A 17,822-nucleotide genomic window follows, 5' to 3' on the forward strand; every position below is an offset into this window, starting at 1 on the left:
TAACAAATGAACAACTTTTCACTTTTCTATTCAAAAAACTAAAAAAAAAATACAATGTTAAATGAAAGTGTTGTCCTTACGTGTGACCTCCAGGTAGCATGATGTCTTGAACTCTCCGGCGTCACAGGTGTACATTTTAGCGTCGTCTGGACTACAGTCCTGGATGAGCAGCTTCCTAACGCGACCGCTCGACAGCGGGTCGAACTTCTTGGTCTTTCTTATCTCCTGTCCTTCTTTGAACCATTTCACCTGCGAGGGAAAATTCATCATGTTACTAAGAGCATTCAGATTACTTTTCTGGTTTTTTTAAGATAATTTTATGGCATTTTCCAGACTTTATTGACGGTTTGGAGAGACAGAGACGAAATGGGGTAGAATGGGTTAAATGTTATATACTATCTATGGGTAGAATACAGCCATAATGTATTTGTTTATTCAATTTAAGAAAATATATATTTTTTGGTTTGTATGTTCATTTCTAAAGGGAATTAAAATGTCCTCGTACCTCCGCGTTCTCTCTGGAAACTTCACACTCGAGCGTGGCTGTGGATTCCTCTTCCACCGTCTGATCCTCAAGGGGTTTGGAGAACTCAACTGATGGCTCTGAACACACACACACACACACAGAAAAAAGTTGAAGGAATACTTCACCCATGCGGAACTGGCGTTTTATCATTATAAAATCGCTACTATAACATAATGAATGAGGTTTTTCTTCCCTCAGTCTTCCCTCAGTCTTCCCTTGGCCCAGCTGTCCTGTTAACCCTAACCCTACATTTTCCCATGTCTGATGTCACACATGGGAAACGTTCTCTATCCTGAATTTTCAAAAGATACTAATAAAACAAACTAAACACTTTTTTTTATAAAGTTTGGACCAAAACACACCGCAACCGGTCTGTACCTGCTGCGGTGCCTTCACTGTCCGTGGTGTGTTCGAGTGCCACAATATAAATTGTCGTTTGAAATTAAAGCAAGGATTCTGTATAGTTAAAAGTGTAACTGAACACTTACACTTGTTTTTGAAATCACTATGTTGTTAAGGAACACATAAATGAAAAAAAAAAAATTGCAACGTGTAAATATCGGCATTTTAAAGGTGCAGTGTGTAATATGACATCATCAAGAAAGTTCTAGAAAGTTCTAGAATGCAACGCTCCCTGGGTAACCCCACCCCTTTAGAATAATAACAGAAGCTACAGTGGCCTTCAAGGACAAGAACAATTCTAAATTTTAAACAATGCACCTGATGACATTCCAACTATGACACTTTCAAGATGGCAGTGACAAGGCCTTGGTCCAAAGTATGGAGAAATATGGACATATATGAGACCCTTTCTAAGGGAAAAAATAATAATTATAAAAAAAAAAATCAGCTATTATGCACTAAATTAAACGTACTTATGGATATTATAATTATTTTCTACAAAATCTGCTAGGAAATAAAACCCAAAATTCTACACACTGCAGGTTTAAGACATTTTATGTATTGTAAATAATGTTAGAGCTTTACTGAGATTTGAAAAACAACATTCTGAATTTTCAGTCTGAGTGTCTCACCTCTGACGATGAGCTGAGCCACAGTGTGGAAGTCTTTGGCCGTGAGTTTAACTTCTCCGGCCTCCGACAGCTTCACGTCTCTGACGGTCAGAGCGTGAGCTTTGCCGGCAACGCGGGTCTTCACCTGCACACACAGACAAACAATAAAACATTTAATTTCATTTAATTTATTTATTTTCCGGCTCTCGACCATAGCACATGTTATGGAGCACAACATTCAAATAATAACAAAACAGAACAAGGGTGAACAAACAAACAGAAATCATTAGTTTGACGATTATATTATCACTGGACTCTACGCAACACTGTAAAAATTTAAAAGTTGGGAAAACTCAAAATTTCCAAGGCAACTTTCTTCACTAGATTTTTGAGTTTTTGAGGCTCAAACTAAAACAAAGGAAAACTGCCTTCGTTTGAGCCAACTCATTATCTTTTGTTGAGATAATTTATCATTCACCAGATTAATTGGTTAAAAAATTCATCAAACGAAATTTAGGATTCAGAAAAACTAGGATTCTACACCATCCTTGCTGTTTAATTGATGATATTTTAAGTTTATTTTGCATCAGTGTTTCAGAAATTGTCCTGTTATTCAACCGGCAAATGCTAAGCAGTTGATGCTACGGCCTCTACATATAAGGTGTTGGTGTCTGTCGGGGGTCTGAAGTTAAAGATAACGGCAGCTGCTCTTGTATCTCAGATTATTTTTAACCACAGCTCCTACACTGTAACAAATACAGGTCAGAAAAAGACTTCACTATACTATTTAAACGTATCGTTAAATACACACTTAAAAAATCACTTAACTGAAATAAAATAAAAACTAAGCTTTAGTCTGAAAATATCTTCTTAATTTAAAAAAAAAGATAATCAATTATGATATTTTAACAGTAAAAAAAAACAGTTTAAAAGTTATCTCTCTACAAAAACATTGTTTTTTAAAGTCTATTGAAAGTCACCTTATAAAGCTATTGAAGAGAAATACGTCATATTTTCCACAAACTCTGTAAACTGGTATGTAAACAAAGGGGCCCACCGTAGCTAGCAACATACCAGTTTACAGAGCCTAGGCTATGTATTAAACACTACATATCTGTGTCAGCGCGCACACACAGTACAGACAAGGTAGTGGACCATGAGGAGATATTCATTGATTTTGACAACAAGCGTTCTCCAGAATCACTGACTCAACCTTTAACATGTGGTTTGATCAAAGTGGAATGAGACTTTTCCCCGTGCGTTTTGGGGATTGATTGATTGATTGATTGACTGATTGACTGATTGATTTCAGACATATCAAATAAAAATTAAACATCTTAAAAATACAAAAACAAAATGAAAAACACTCACACACAAAAGAAATTCATAAAAATTATGATCAAATTATTTCACCAAAAAGAATAAGAAAAGTACATACAGCCGCGGAAAAAAATTAAGAGACCAGTCTGGATTTTTCTTTAATCTTCATCTCTACATTACTTATTGAAAATGCTCTATAATGACAATATTTTTATTGTGAATTTGGTAGAAATGTTGTCAGTAGTTTATAGTATAAAACCAAGATGTTCATTCTACTCAAACATATGCCTGTAAATAGTGAAAACGAGAGACACTGAACATTTTGGAGTTGGTCTCTTCATTTTTTCCAGAGCTGTGTATTCAATTGATGTCATAAGGTCAGAACTTACCCTGTCGCTGGCTTCCATCTTATTTCCTCCCAGGAACCATTCGACTGCGATTCCTTCGTAGGAAAGCTCACACTCGAATGTTGCCGTCTCTCCGGCCGTGACCGTGACGTCCTTCAGTGGACTAGACATGGTGATGGAGCGGGCTGAAGAATGAAGGAGAAGGCATGGGTTAAAGTTAGGAGGTGTGTGTGTGTGTGTGTGTGTGTGTGTGTGTGTGTGTGTGTTTCTTACAGTGTGTGTGTGTGTTTCTCCCAGTGTGTGTGTGTGTGTTCGGTGTGTTAGGTGTGTGTGTGTGTGTGTGTGTGTGTGTGTGTGTGTGTGTGTTTCTTTCAGTATGTGTGTGTGTTTCTCTCAATGTGTGTGTTTCTTTCAGTGTGTGTGTGTCCGGTGTGTGTGTGTTTCTTTCAGCGTGTATGTGTATGTGTGTGTGTGTGTGTGTGTGTCTGTGTGTGTCCGAAGAAGCACATAGTCGAGTTCCTATACGTCCAATCACAGAGCAGCCCTCTCACTTCAGATAAAAAGTCTAAATTAAACTCAGGAGCTGATTGGCTATGGACTGACAGACACTCCACTCTGTGACAGAAAACACCTTGATTCCACTGTGTGAGGTTACACCATGAAACGTGAGGGACGAATGCCTCTGTACAAACCAATTCAAACTGTTTCAAAGTAAGACAACTTCAATCAATTTTAAAAGAATTGTTCAATTTACATTTGTACTTAATATTATTTATTTAATTTTATTTGTTTAACTTTTTTTTAAACTTTTTTTACTGACGCAAAAAAATCTATTAAAAAAATCTGCTTTTGACCTAAATGTCTCCAAACATTCTGAATCTTAGAATCTGATTGTAGATTTTTGCATTATTTACGTCTTTTCAAGAGCGTTGATAGATTGAATGGAGAAGGAAAAAATATAAAATCAAGGCTGTTTTTCTGTATTTTTCCTACGGCATAAATGAACCAGATACAATTTGTATAAAAAAATGTAATATAGCTATATATAATATAATACAAGTTGTATATATAAAAAATTATATATGTATATAATATAATAAAAGTCTCTCTCACATTTGACTCGGAGCTGTGCGTTGGATTTTGCGTTTGCAGCGGAGAAGTCGACGCTTCCCATCATGTCCATACGAACGTTATAGAGAATCAACATGTGTTTCTTTCCATCTTCCTTGATCTCCACATCCTGAAAGAAGAATGATATATTTGTTATATATCATACATTATATTATACTATTGCGTACTATATACACACTATACTATACCACACAAAACTCCAAGTTCAAAGACACAATATCTCAGTGTTAAAATACTAAATTAAAGTGAATGTTTTGTATTTAGGTTTTTACTCTGAAAGAATCAAATGGAAATACTCAATTCTGATGTGTTTCAGTTCTAGTACAAATAAGAGATTATAGAAGTCAGTTGCACGTCCACAAAAATTGTGTATAAATGTGTTTCTTGTATATATGACTCGTGGACATGTATTCATTCAAAACCCTTCATTACATAATATCTGGTCAATGATCAAATTCCTTCGTGATTTTTCTCTACTTATGACATCTATTGCAGCATGTCCGTCCTGGGAGAGGGATCCCTTACTCTGTCGACTCTCCCTGAGATTTCTTCAATTTTTTTTTATTCCCGGTAAAGGGTTTTTACTGGGAGTTTTTTCTCAGCCGAGCTAAGGGTGTAAGGGCAGGGTGTCATATTGTATCATATTGTATCATATATCATATTGTATGAAATGTAAAGCCCACTGAGACAAATGTGTTTGTGATTTTGGGCTATACAAATAACACTGATTTGATTTGATTTGATTTGATTTGATTTAACATTACATTTTATTTAGCTGAAGCTTTTACCCAAAGTGACTTCCAGTAAGTTCATTCAACCATGAAGGTACAAACTCAGAACAACAAGAATCACGTCAGTACTACAGCTTCAAATAAACCAAACTACACAGTGACACGTATAAGTGTTACGTAGAGCACTTCAGTTCTCATCTGGACTATGGCATTCTTTATTTGACACGCATGTATTTGGACATCTTTTTTCTACGATAATAAATAGTAGGTACCTAAGTAAAGTTTTGAGTTACACACACACACACACACTGACAAACACACACACACACACACACACACACACACACACACACACAGACAAACACACACACTGACACACACACACACACACACACACACACACACACACACACAGCGGGACAGGGGCTAAAGCCGTGGAAAAGGACTTCATGGTTTATATCCATTGTTTGTGGTGTTGTCGTGAACACCAGACTCACAGGAGACTGATGCAGAGCCTCTCCCTTCAGTTTCCAGTTTCCGTGGACGTCTCCTTCTGAAATCTCTGTCTCAAACTTGGCTGTCTCTGTCTCTGTCACCTCCACACTGTACAGCGGGCGAACCACTTTGATGTCGCGCTCTGCGGAAGAAGAAGAAGAAGAAAAATCAGTGATTATTAGACCTACTATTTATAATGTTGCTAGTGCCCCCTAGAGGCTGAAAGATTGACTGCAGCAAATACGTATATAGCCCTGGAAAAAATTAAGAGACCAACTCCGAATGTTCAGTGTCTCTCGTTTGACTATTTATAGGCATATGTTTGAGTAGAATGAACATTTTGGTTTTGTTTTATAAACTACTGACAAACATTTCTACCAAATTCACAATAAAAATATTGTCATTAAAGAGCATTTTCAATAAGTAATGTAGAGATGAAGATTGAAGAAAAATCCAGACTGGTCTCTTAATTTTTTCCTCGGCTGTGCAGTAAAAAATAAACTAAACTTCCCTACCCATAGCTAGATATTAAACCCTCCATAGCATTTACCTTCAATGTTGAGGTTTGCTGAGGTCTTGTCTGAGCCACAGTCGCAGGTGTACTCTCCGATGTTGGCCTTCTCAGCCTTCCTAACCATCAGGATGCGTTTCTTTCCGTCGGTAGAGATGGCCATGTTCTTTGATGGCGTGATCTCTTTGCCGTCCTTAAACCATTTGACGTCAGCGGTGGATTTGCTGAGTTCACAGACCAACTTCACCTCGTCTTTCTCCACGGCCGTGTAGTTCTGGAGCTTGGTGGTGAAATACAAGTCGCCCTCTGCACAGAAATGAGACACGTGAATTAATATGGTCTATCCATCTGTCTGTCTGTCTGTCTGTCTGTCTGTCTGTCTGCCTGTCTGTCTGTCTGTCTGTCTGTCTGTCTATCTGTCTGTCTATCTATCTAGATTTGTTTTCTTTGGGTTAGTTGCATATTCACAAAAAACATTTCTCAAATTATTCTTTAACTTTTGAAGAAGTTTTTTAACCTGCCAAGTTATATCCACTGAAAATTTTGTTTATACTTTATTTGGATATTTTGTCCCTGAAACAATAATAATTTAATTGAGTTTACAGCGACTTAAAAAAAAACCTTTCAGAAGCCAGATGAAAGAAGTGGATTGAAGGTTTGCTGGATTGTTGTAATGGTGCACGGCTGTTTGCATTGAAAAACCAAATCAAAATCTAAGAATAAAGAAGAAATATTTAATAATAATTTTAATAATAATTCAAATGATTCAATTGAATAAACTTAAAGTTGTTTAACCAGCCAAGTTATTTCTACTCAACCTTCAATAAGGCTTTTGTTGTTTTTCTTCCCCCTCAAACCAAAACATTTTTATTGAGTTTACAGCCATAAATAAAATGCTTTTAGAGCTTTTAGACACTGACCGATAACGGTGAGCATGGCAGTCATGGTTTTGTCCATGGCTTCCACTTTAATCATGGATGTGTCGTCGATGGTGACCTCCTTGAAGGCCAGTGTGTGGATCTTGCCGTGGTCCGTCATGTGCACCACTTTGCTGGGGTGAAGACGGACGTCGTTCTTGTACCAAGCCACGGTGATCTTATCGTGGGAAAGCTCAATGCTGAACTCGGCCGTTTCACGCTCCTTCACTGTCACGTCTTTGATGGGCTTGGCAAACTCCAGGCGGATACCTGCCGAAAAAAACACAACAGTCATACATATGGAGTCAAGATATACAGTACAGGCCAAAAGTTTGGACACACCTTTTCATTCAATGCGTTTTCTTTATTTTCACGACTATTTACGTTGTAGATTCTCACTGAAGGCATCAAAACTTTGAAGGGACATATGGAATTATGTACTTAACAAAAAAGTGTGAAATGACTCTTAAATAGGTCTTATATTTTAGATTCCTCAAAGTAGGCACCCTTTGCTTTTTTGACAGCGCTACAAACCCTTGGTGCTCTCTCAATGAACTTCATTAGGGAGTCACCTGAAATGGTTTAGCAAAGAATTCCACATGTGTTCATTCAAAGTTTTGATGCCTTCAGTGAGAATCTACATTGTAACTAGTCATAAAAATAAAGGAAACGCATTGAGCGTGTCCAAACTTTTGGCCTGTACTGTATATTTTCAAAATAAGTTTTCAGTTTTGTCTGAATTAAAGTTTAAAGATGGAGTCAGCGATTCAGGAGAACGCTTGTGAGGAGAGGAGATTTTCACAGATTTTGTCCACAAGTGTTCTGCAAAATTGCTGACTTTGATTTATAAAAATTTCTAACAAAATCACTTTGACAGAAAAAAATAAATAAAAACTTTTCATAATGTAATCTACGTATTTCTCAAACTTAAACCAAGTTACAAATGTTACAACATGAGTCCAAGGCGTTTTTAACAACCTAAAGATTCTTCCATGTAAATGTTATCTTTTTATAGATTTATAAATAGATTTTTTTTTTATTTATATATTTGGGGTGACTGTGGCTCAGTTGGTAGAGCGGGTCGGCTGATGATCAAAGGGTTGGAGGTTTGATCCCCGCCCTGCCACCTGTGTCATGGTTGTTGTGTCCTTGGGCAAGACACTTCACCCACCTTGCCTCGTGTGAATGTCGATAGTTAGCCTGCTGCTATCGGTGTATGAATGTGTGTGTGAATGGTAACGTGGGAAAGGAGAACAGGTCTCCCTTGAAAAAGAGTCTTCGGTCTCAATGGGATTTACCTGTAGAAATAAAGGTTTAAAAAAAAAAAAAAAAAAAAAAAAAAAAAAAAAGATCCCAGCCTTACCCTGGATAACCAGTTTGCCTGTGGTCCTCTTGTCCTCGGCCTCAAACATGTATTTGGCTTCGTCTTCGTATGCGGCCGAGCGGATCAACAGAACGTACATATTTCCCTCCTGAATCATCTCATACTTGTCGTCGTTCTGCAGCTCCTGCGAGCCCTTCAGCCAGCGGAAACTCTTGGGAACTCTGGAAATCTCGATCTCAAACCTCGCTTCGTCTTTCTCGTAAACGTTGACGTCGCTGAGCGGAGTCATGAAGTTCAGAGGAAGTTCTTGAAGGAAAACAACACAAAGAAAGGTTATTTTTTTTAAAGATTGAGTGTGTGTTTCTTTCAGTGTGTGTGTGTGTGTGTGTGTGTGTGTCTGAAGTTCCTATACGTTCAATCAGATTAGAAAGTACAGAGTTGAGATGGGGAGACAGAGAGAGAGAGAGAGAGAGAGAGAGAGAGAGAGGGGGGATGACCTGCAGTAAAGGTCCACGGGTCAGATTTGAACCTGCGACCACTGCAACGAAGGCCGGAGCCAATATGGTACGCGCTCTATCCACTACGCCACCGGAGTGCCCCAAGAAAGGAAAGGTTTTTCATTCGTTGCTAACGAGTCAGTCATTGGACTGACAACATTACAGGGGAACTTCAAATACAGGTTACCAAAAGCTACATTTTGGGGTTTGTATAGTTTAGAATGTCAGATTTTTTTTGTATTTATCATCCAGTTTTTCCACAACATCTAATATATTACGTAATGGCTAATATCTGCCTAATGAAGCAGATCATCGTCGAGTAGAGAGAAATACAATTATACTGACGCATTATCTAAGAGACAGAGAGAGAGACAGAGAGAGAGAGAGAGAGAGAGAGAGAGACAGAGACAGAGAGAGAGAGAGAGAGAGAGAGAGAGAGAGAGGGGGGATGACATGCAGTAAAGGTCCACGGGTCGGATTTGAAACTTGAAGTGATGGTTTTTGGACTGACAGAAGATGAAGGTGAGTTTGCTGTTGGTTTTACCTTTGACCTTCAGGTTGGCGGCACACTTGGCGTTGGCTGCGGTGTAGGAAACCTCTCCGGTCATGGACACTCTGCAGTTGTACAGGATCAGAGTGTGTTTGCCTCCCTCCTCAATAATGTCCACATCCTGTAAGAGAAAATCATCATTAACAACTTACAACAGCTGAGATTTGTGTGTTTTATTTCTGCTGTGTTGAAGATTCCAGTCCAGATTCTCACCAAGAAGTAAGACTTGCTATTTATTCTGAGTTTATTTGCTTTATTTTGCCTTTCTTTTTTTCTTTTCCTCTTTTTTCTAATCGTTTCAAAGGTCTTCTACCCTACAGACCTACACAGTAAATTCCCCAGTGTTAAATATGCAGTGTCAAACTCCATTAACTCTATCTGAATTAATATAACAACAGCTGGAGTAGAATGCCTCCTAGTGTTGGTGTCAATTTCGGTAGTTAAAAGACGGGGTGTAGAAAGTACTCTATAAGGCTTTAAATAACACTATACAGTGTATTTTTAACTCTATTTTGAGTTAATTTAACTCTAAAATTGTAACACTTTGAAGAGAGTTAATTTAACTCCAATTCTGAGTGGGACCAAATACACTCGGAAATGGTGCTAAATTTAACTCTTTTAGTGTTATTTTAACACTTCAAAATTTACTGTGTAGTAACCATGCAAGTTCCATCAGTGAAAATGTAATAAAAATGTGATTTACAAAAAAATAATTAGTTATAATTTCCATTTGGTCTTAAGTAAAGTTTAAAGATGGATGTCATTTGTTGTTTTATATATTTTGTAAATGTGTTTTATAAGAATTAAAAAAAAGATTCTTACCGAAGATGGGCTGAGGACTTCTCCGTTCAGTTTCCACTGGCCGTGAATGTCGTCAACTGAAATCTCCACTTCGAATCGAGCCGTCTCGCCATCGAACAACTCCACGCCATAAATCGGTTTAGTTACCTTGATGTCACGAGCTGGTGGGATTGTAAAAACATTTGAAGAATTTAAATATGCACCGTTTCACTGATACTGTGATACTACTGAAGTTTAAACCATCATACTAGATTTCAAACAATTGTGATTCAAGAACTATTTGGAATAACGTTACGACATGTTTTGAGATTTCTATGAAAATATTTTCAACACTAGCGGGAATAAGTTTAAAATTCAAAGCTTTTCCTAAACATTCAGATCATTCAAACCCATTTCCACGCCTGTAAAATACAGTTCCTTCAAATTTCTTGACATTTTCTAGGATTTCATGACCGTTGGTGAACCATGTTTGAATAGACAGCTCCGGAAAAAATGAAGAGACCACTCCAAATGTTCAGTGTCTCTCATTTTACTATTTATAGGCATATGTTTCAGTAGAATGAACATTTTGGTTTTATAATATAAACTACTGACAACATTTCTACCAAATTCCAATACATTTTTTCTCATTAAGAGCATTTTCGATAAGTAATGTAGAAATAAAGATTTAAGAAAAATTTAGACTGGTCTCTTAATTTTTCCCGGAGCTGTATATAAAGTATATCTGATGATTTGACGACATTTACCTTCGATATTGATCTGTGCCTGCGTCTTGTCCGTTCCACAGTCACATACGTATTTGCCCATATCGGTCTTCTCCACTTTCTTGAGGACCAAACACCTGCGGGTTCCCTCGGACTTCATGACCACCATCTTGGACGCGATAATCTCCTTCTCCTCGCGATACCACATGACGGGCACATCTTTGGTCAGTTCACATTCTAGAGTCACCTCTTCCTTCTCTGTGGCGGTGTAATCCTGAAGCTTTGTAATAAAGATGGCATCTCCCTCTGGAATAAATACCCAGGCCCCACAGACAATTAGATTCAAGAAAAATATGGAAGGACAAATATATATAGTACATCTCTGTGTATGTTACCACGACTGAGCAAAGCAGACACTGATAAACCCATTATTAACACTGATATCTTATATGTTATTTTATACAACCAACATGTGCATAAACGAACTTAATGATAATAAAATCCAACTTGTAAAAGACCAGAATTATCCTTTAAATGTCTCATTAAAATGAATAAAATGTTATATTATTATTAATAACGAAAATTCGAATCTAACCATTCTTCGGATACAATAACATGTTTTTTTAAATATGTTTGGTACGCTGTAAAAGGAGATCTGAAGAATATTCAAAATTAAAAATAAGTAAAAATATATATATATGTTTGGTATATAATGAAAAAGAAATACAACATAAGCTTGTCAACATATGCATGTAACAAGACATAAACACAGAAAGTACATCATGAAGAAAAAAGGTCAGACAGAGAGAAAAAAAAGAGTGAAGAGAATGGAGCGAGTCGTTACCTATGACAATGAGTTTTGCCATGGAGTAAATCCCTTTGGCTTCTGCCTTAACCTGGCAGATGTCATCGAGACACACCTCTCTCATTTCTAGAGTGTGTCTCTTTCCTTCCACGTGAGTTATCACCGTTCGGCTCACGTGGAGTTTGACTTCGTTGCGGTACCAGACCACCGGCACATTCTCGTGACTGAGCTCGAGCTCAAAGCGAACAATGTTACCTTCTTTCACTGTTTGGTCCTGAAGCTGCTGCAAAAATGTGAGCCTCATGCCTGCAATACATGAGGTGAGTGCACACGGACAAAGGAGGGGGGGTGGGTGGGTTGGTTGGTTGGTAGCCATTAGACAAACTTTACACTGCGAAAATTCAATATCTTACAAAGTATATTGATATAATTTCTAGCCAGAATATCTAATTCTAGTGACACTTAATTTAAGACACATTCACCTAAAAAGAAGCAACATTTCAGTGATATGTAACTACTTATAACTCCAATACTCTTAAATAAAAAATAAGAATTACAATGCTGGCTTTAAATGTTTAATTTAGGCTATATTTAATGATAGACTGGTCCTTGCCATTCCCTTCCTTTCAAGTGTAATTCAACTTCTTTTAAGTAATTCATTAGTGGCAATGTTCCAGATTTAAGATAATCACCTACTAGAAATAAGATTATTAAGTGATATTGTGATATTTTAGCATTTTAAGATGAGATATATCTTGACGTTATATCTAGAAATACTCAAATTGAGGATTTTTTATTTTACTAGTAATAGGAATATATTTTTTATTAATAATAATAATAATAATAATAATAATAATAATAATAATAATAATAATAATAATAATAATAATAATAATAATAATAATAATAATAATAATAATAATAATAATAATAATAATAATGGATTGGATTTATTTAGCGATTTATTTCCTAGGCACTCAAAGCACTTTACAGGGGTTCCAGGTTCCATTCATTCACACACACACACACACACAGTCATACCGGTGTTATGTCATAGTAAAGCCAGCCTTGTAATCCCCTTGTAACGATTTTGAATTTTTGCAGTGTGGATTGACATAAACGACAAGACACAGGAAAACATGAAGCGTTTTGGTCCAGCACTAACTTACCTTCCACCGCCAGCTGAGCGCTAGATTTCTGGCCCAACACTTCGATCGTGTATTCGGACTCATCGTCAAACTCACAGCTGTTAATGACCAGCATGTGTTTCTTTCCGTCGTCGATTATTTCATATTTGGGGCTCGGGGTTATGATCTCGGCCCCTCTGAACCACATGACCTTAGAAACCTCCTTGGTGATGGAGCATTCAAACTTAGCCTGTTTCTTTTCGGGCACAGAAACATCCTTCAGCTCGTCGACAAAGCCCATTTCGATCTCTGCGAGGAGGTGTTGAATATGATAATTCGATGCCGTTATTCACAAAAGCAAAAAAAAGACACAGGGCAGGACAAAGCCGCCACTTTTTTTCTTTTCTTACCGGTTTCCCTTTATGAAAAAAATCCTTTGTTTTTTTCCGTTTTCCAAGGTCAAAAAAAAAGATTAAAAATCAGTAGACAAGACGCAAGAGGACATATACAGCGGTGGATAAAATGAAGAGACCACTCCAAATGTTCAGTGTCTCTCGTTTTACTAAATAGGAATATGTTTGAGTAGAATGAACATTTTGATTTTATTTTATGAACTACTGACAACATTTCTACCAAATTCACAATACAAATATTGTCATTTAGGGTATTTTCAAGAAGTAATGTAGAGATGAAAAATCGAGGAACAATCCAGACTGGTCTCTTAATTTTTTTACACGGTTGTAGTAGGTTTTTATCCGTGAGACGTTTGTTTGTACCTTTAACGTTGAGCATGGCGCTTGTGACGGCATTCAGAGCCTGGTATGAAACTTCACCGGCCTGATCCAACTGGACGTTTTTCAGGGTGAGGAAACGCTTCTTTCCATCGGCCTTAATGTCACATGTCTGAAATCCAAACAGCGAAAAAAAATTGGTAATTTTCAATAGCAACACCCAAGCTATAACTATCTTATTTTTTCCAAAAAAAAAAATTCTAGCTAAACTATTATTTAATAGGGTAAACTGATGGATAAGAATAAACTTATAGATATCATTATGAAACTTTGCCAAAATAAGTCAAATAAACACCCAAATGTACGTTTTGGTACGTTTTGATTTATACTAGTATGACATAATACATGTAAACAAAGATCTTTGACTAGTTTTTGAGAAAACAATGTTTCCGCCCGCAGAGATTCAACTTAACACAATACGTTATAAAGTCCAGTTCTTACCGGGGATCTCAACAACACTTGGCCCCTCAGTTTCCATTCTCCGACCACATCATCCTCGGATATCTCAGTGTCAAAGTTAGCTTCCTCCTTCTCAACAACCTCTACGCTGGCAAGAGGCTTCAGCACTTCAGCCTCACGCTCTGAAACAACAACAACAAAAGATTTATTTTATTCTATTTAACATTTATTTAACCAGGAAAGTCCCATTGAAATTAAAAACCTCTTTTTCGAGGGAGTCCTGGCCAAGGGGCAGCAACAAGTTACATGCATACACTCACAACATAGAAACTAGAAGAAATTAAAATGATAAAAACTGTTAGCAATAAAGAAGAAAACAAGTAAATTAAGAAAAGATTCTAAAGACTTTATCACATGTTCATAAGAGTATGTGTACAGAAATGTTGGTGTGACATACTCTGTCTTACTCTGCTCAAGTAAAAATATAGAATAGAATCAAATAAGAAAGGTTTAACAATATATACACACACACACACACACGTAAGGTATCAACAAAGTTATTGCAAAAATATTCAGATACGCACAAGAAGTTGAAATTGAATGAGGAATGTAATAAATATATAACATTAAAATTAAAACTAGATAAACAGGGATCAGATGGCCAGAGTTGAAGTGTTAAGAAGGTGTTAACAGGATATTCTGCACAAATCAGTATATACATATTGGTCAGTTTTTTTTCTAATTAATATTTGTTGTACCGACCTCCCAGTGTGAGCTTGGCGGTGTATTTGCGGTCCTCCACTTCAATGGTGTAGTCTCCCACGTCACCGGGCTGGCAGTTGTTGATGGTGAGCGACACGGTTTTACCATCTTTGCTGATCTCCACCTTAATAATAATAATAATAATAATGATATATTGATAATCTTTATTTGTATTGCACCCTTCATACATAAAAAAAAGCAGCTCAGAGTGCTTTTACATGGACAAAATGAAGATAATACAAAACAAAACACATTCATCACAGGCAAGAGACCCGCAAAAAGCATAGAGAAAAAGATAAAATAAATACATAAAAATAATTAATTAATGAAATCACATTCAATGCATCTATCTATAAAGAAAGAAACGTCTGTCTGTGTGTGTGTCTGTCTGTGACTCGCATATCTCTCTGAGTTTTAGTCAGATCGACCTGAGCTTCCGGATATTGCTTGCGCACGGCACGAAGGTAAGCATCCTTGATTGCTTTGGAAGTTTTTTGGAAGGGTACTGCACTAGTAAAACAAACATAAAAGAGATAACAACCAGAAAAAACGATAGAACAAATATTTTTTTTTCCAAACCTTATCGGAGGGCTTGATCTCCTCGTCTCCCTTGAACCACTTCCAGTTTGGAGTTTCCTTGAACAGCTCTCCCTTGAATGTGGCTTTGTTCCTGGGTTTGACATGCTGGTCCCTCAAAGGCTTCAACAACCAGTCTTTGATGATTTCTGAGGAAGAACAGTTTGGGTCATTTACAACAGTGTCAATTCTGAGTTAACGCAGATTTATTCTAGTTAGCTAGTTAGTTTTATTTATTGGTTACATACACAATTGCACAGGGCAATGCGTAGTGAAATTCTCATGTACCAGTCCGGCTGTGATTCAACTATATAAACAAGTTTGCTGTTTAAATTATTTATCTAAATTATTAAGTAAATTAACATTCAAATTGAGCTAAGTCGATCAAACCTTTCAAAATGAACATGTGTTCCCTCACTAAAAAATACAATTTTCTTTTACAATTTGTACAGTAAACTTACAACTTTAACCTCAGTGAATATCAGAGTTTATTTCACCTACATTTATGACTTTAACGTTCGAATTTCGGGTGTATTATCAGACAATATTCAAAATATTTTCTCTGAGAATATGAGACTTTAATGTTAAAAATGTAAAGGTTTGTCTCTACATAATACTATTTTTTTCCCACAGTGGCCCTAATATGCAGTTGTTGCCTGATCTGTCTTATAGATATTGATATTTATATGTTATATGTCTTTTAAATGGACCTTGAGTCTCTTGAATAAAGCTGATTGAATTGATTGAATTGATTGATTGATTATTTTCCAGGCAGGGCTAGTGTTTTTCTGTAACAGCATGAGAGTTTTACACTTATAATCCTTCTTCCTCTGACAACTCACCGATGACTTTGACGTTGGTGGAAGTCTTGATTTCCTCCTGTCCGTCTACCTCACACGTGTAGCAGCCGGCGTCAGCCTCGGTGCTGTTCTGAATGGTCACGGCGTGCTGCATGCCGATGATATTAATGGCCACTTTGCCGGCCTGTTTCTTCAGGACTTTGCCGTCTCTCTTCCAAGTCACATCTCTTTCTTTGTTCAACTCACAGGTCAGATACATGGGCTGACCCTTCATACAGGAAGTCTCCGGTTCCAGTTCTTTCAGCCATCTAACTGGCAGCTCTGCACAAAGAGTTCAAAGTATTTCAATTAAAACAATGTCTTGGTTTCAACTAAAATTATTACAACTTGCCTTACCTGAGAGCGAGACCTACAAAAAGATTTTTTTCATTTTAAGTTCACACAATGTTTTATCGACCAAAAAAGTCAATAAAACGTAAGCACTCTTTTTCTTATTTCTTTTTCTTTTCGAAAAAAAAAAAGAATTTACCTTCAACTATGAGCTTGGCTGTGCATGTTACTTCCTTGCCAGCGTTCTTGGCTATACAGGTGTAGTCACCAGTGTCTGACAGCTGGACATCAATGATGTTCAACTTGCGATCTTTGCCGTCAGAAGTGAACTTGTGCTTGGGGCTCTCACGGATGTTACCATCATCTTTCATCCATGTGGTGATGGCAGTGGAGGGCGTAACCTCACACTCAAACACAGCAGCAGAGCCGATGGACTCAGCCTCCTTCAGCACAATGTCCTGAAGCTTTTTGGTGAATTTCAGTGGGACGGCCTTCAGTTTGAATCCACCAAATGGATCCTCTGGGGGTGTCGGGCCCCTACCACCGGGCTTCAGGCCGCGGCCACGCCCACCGTCACCAGGAGATGGGGTTTGTCTCGCTGCAACATCACAACAAACTCACACAGTTAGTTTGAGCTAAGACAACAAGGAAAAGAATCAGTCATTAGACTATGGGATGTTATCAAGATTCTGTGCCTACCGTGAATTAACGGTCAAACAGTGGACAAAAAAATGTGTTTAAAGATGAAAGCTTTTAATGTAAGAGGTAACGGGAATGTAAGACTAGAATTCTGTTCAGACTATGAGTCATGCAGAGTAACTCTTCATTAGCTTTGAACTTGATTCTTTAAATAATCTGTAAGATAAAGAATACAAGAGGACAGACACAACACACCACACTATCAAAACGCAAAGAGTGAAAGACACAGCAACCTCCATAAACTGTGAAGTTAATTTGTTGAAAAAACAACACATCAAACCACCAACTCGAGTTTTTAAAGATTGTGTGACAGTTAAAATATATGAAAGCAGAATAATTTGCCGTGCGACAAACACATTTCAGTTGGTACCAAAATGTTTGTCACATAAAAGTTTCAGGCGAAGATTAAAAGCTTAGCACAAATGAACACAACAAGAAAAACGACTCAAACACTCAAGATCAACCGGAAGTGAAATGGTTTTAGACATTATTAAGTGTCAAGAAAGAAACCGAACACATTAGCTATAAATCTCGTTAATTTCATACCCCCAAATCCTCTGCCTCTGCCTTTTGGGGCATCTTCTGAAGGTTTTCCATCTGGACAAGAAACAGTAAGACGGAGTTTAGTGAGTAAGTGTCTCTCTTGGAGCTGTGCTTTGGACGACG

General features: G+C 37.3%; 1 protein-coding gene across 1 annotated transcript in view; it reads right to left on the reverse strand.

Annotated features, from left to right (window-relative positions):
* Nucleotides 1-17,822, reverse strand: part of ttn.1 (titin, tandem duplicate 1) — a gene marked incomplete at its 5' end in the record, with an annotated part of 234,322 nt that overhangs the window by 142,906 nt on the left and 73,594 nt on the right. Inside the window, 21 exons of the mRNA XM_080038532.1 lie at nt 81-249; nt 506-603; nt 1,561-1,684; nt 3,249-3,391; nt 4,320-4,446; nt 5,566-5,705; nt 6,114-6,380; nt 6,995-7,261; nt 8,355-8,621; nt 9,357-9,483; nt 10,185-10,324; nt 10,910-11,173; nt 11,712-11,978; nt 12,842-13,108; nt 13,576-13,702; nt 14,032-14,171; nt 14,752-14,875; nt 15,331-15,476; nt 16,170-16,448; nt 16,657-17,055; nt 17,703-17,753. Of these exons, the coding sequence (XP_079894658.1) occupies nt 81-249; nt 506-603; nt 1,561-1,684; nt 3,249-3,391; nt 4,320-4,446; nt 5,566-5,705; nt 6,114-6,380; nt 6,995-7,261; nt 8,355-8,621; nt 9,357-9,483; nt 10,185-10,324; nt 10,910-11,173; nt 11,712-11,978; nt 12,842-13,108; nt 13,576-13,702; nt 14,032-14,171; nt 14,752-14,875; nt 15,331-15,476; nt 16,170-16,448; nt 16,657-17,055; nt 17,703-17,753 (3,933 nt within the window). The remainder of the gene's footprint in view (nt 1-80; nt 250-505; nt 604-1,560; nt 1,685-3,248; nt 3,392-4,319; nt 4,447-5,565; nt 5,706-6,113; nt 6,381-6,994; nt 7,262-8,354; nt 8,622-9,356; nt 9,484-10,184; nt 10,325-10,909; nt 11,174-11,711; nt 11,979-12,841; nt 13,109-13,575; nt 13,703-14,031; nt 14,172-14,751; nt 14,876-15,330; nt 15,477-16,169; nt 16,449-16,656; nt 17,056-17,702; nt 17,754-17,822) is intronic.

The sequence above is a fragment of the Ammodytes marinus genome (genome assembly GCF_949987685.1).
Source record: "Ammodytes marinus genome assembly, chromosome: 12".
NCBI lineage: Eukaryota > Metazoa > Chordata > Actinopteri > Uranoscopiformes > Ammodytidae > Ammodytes > Ammodytes marinus.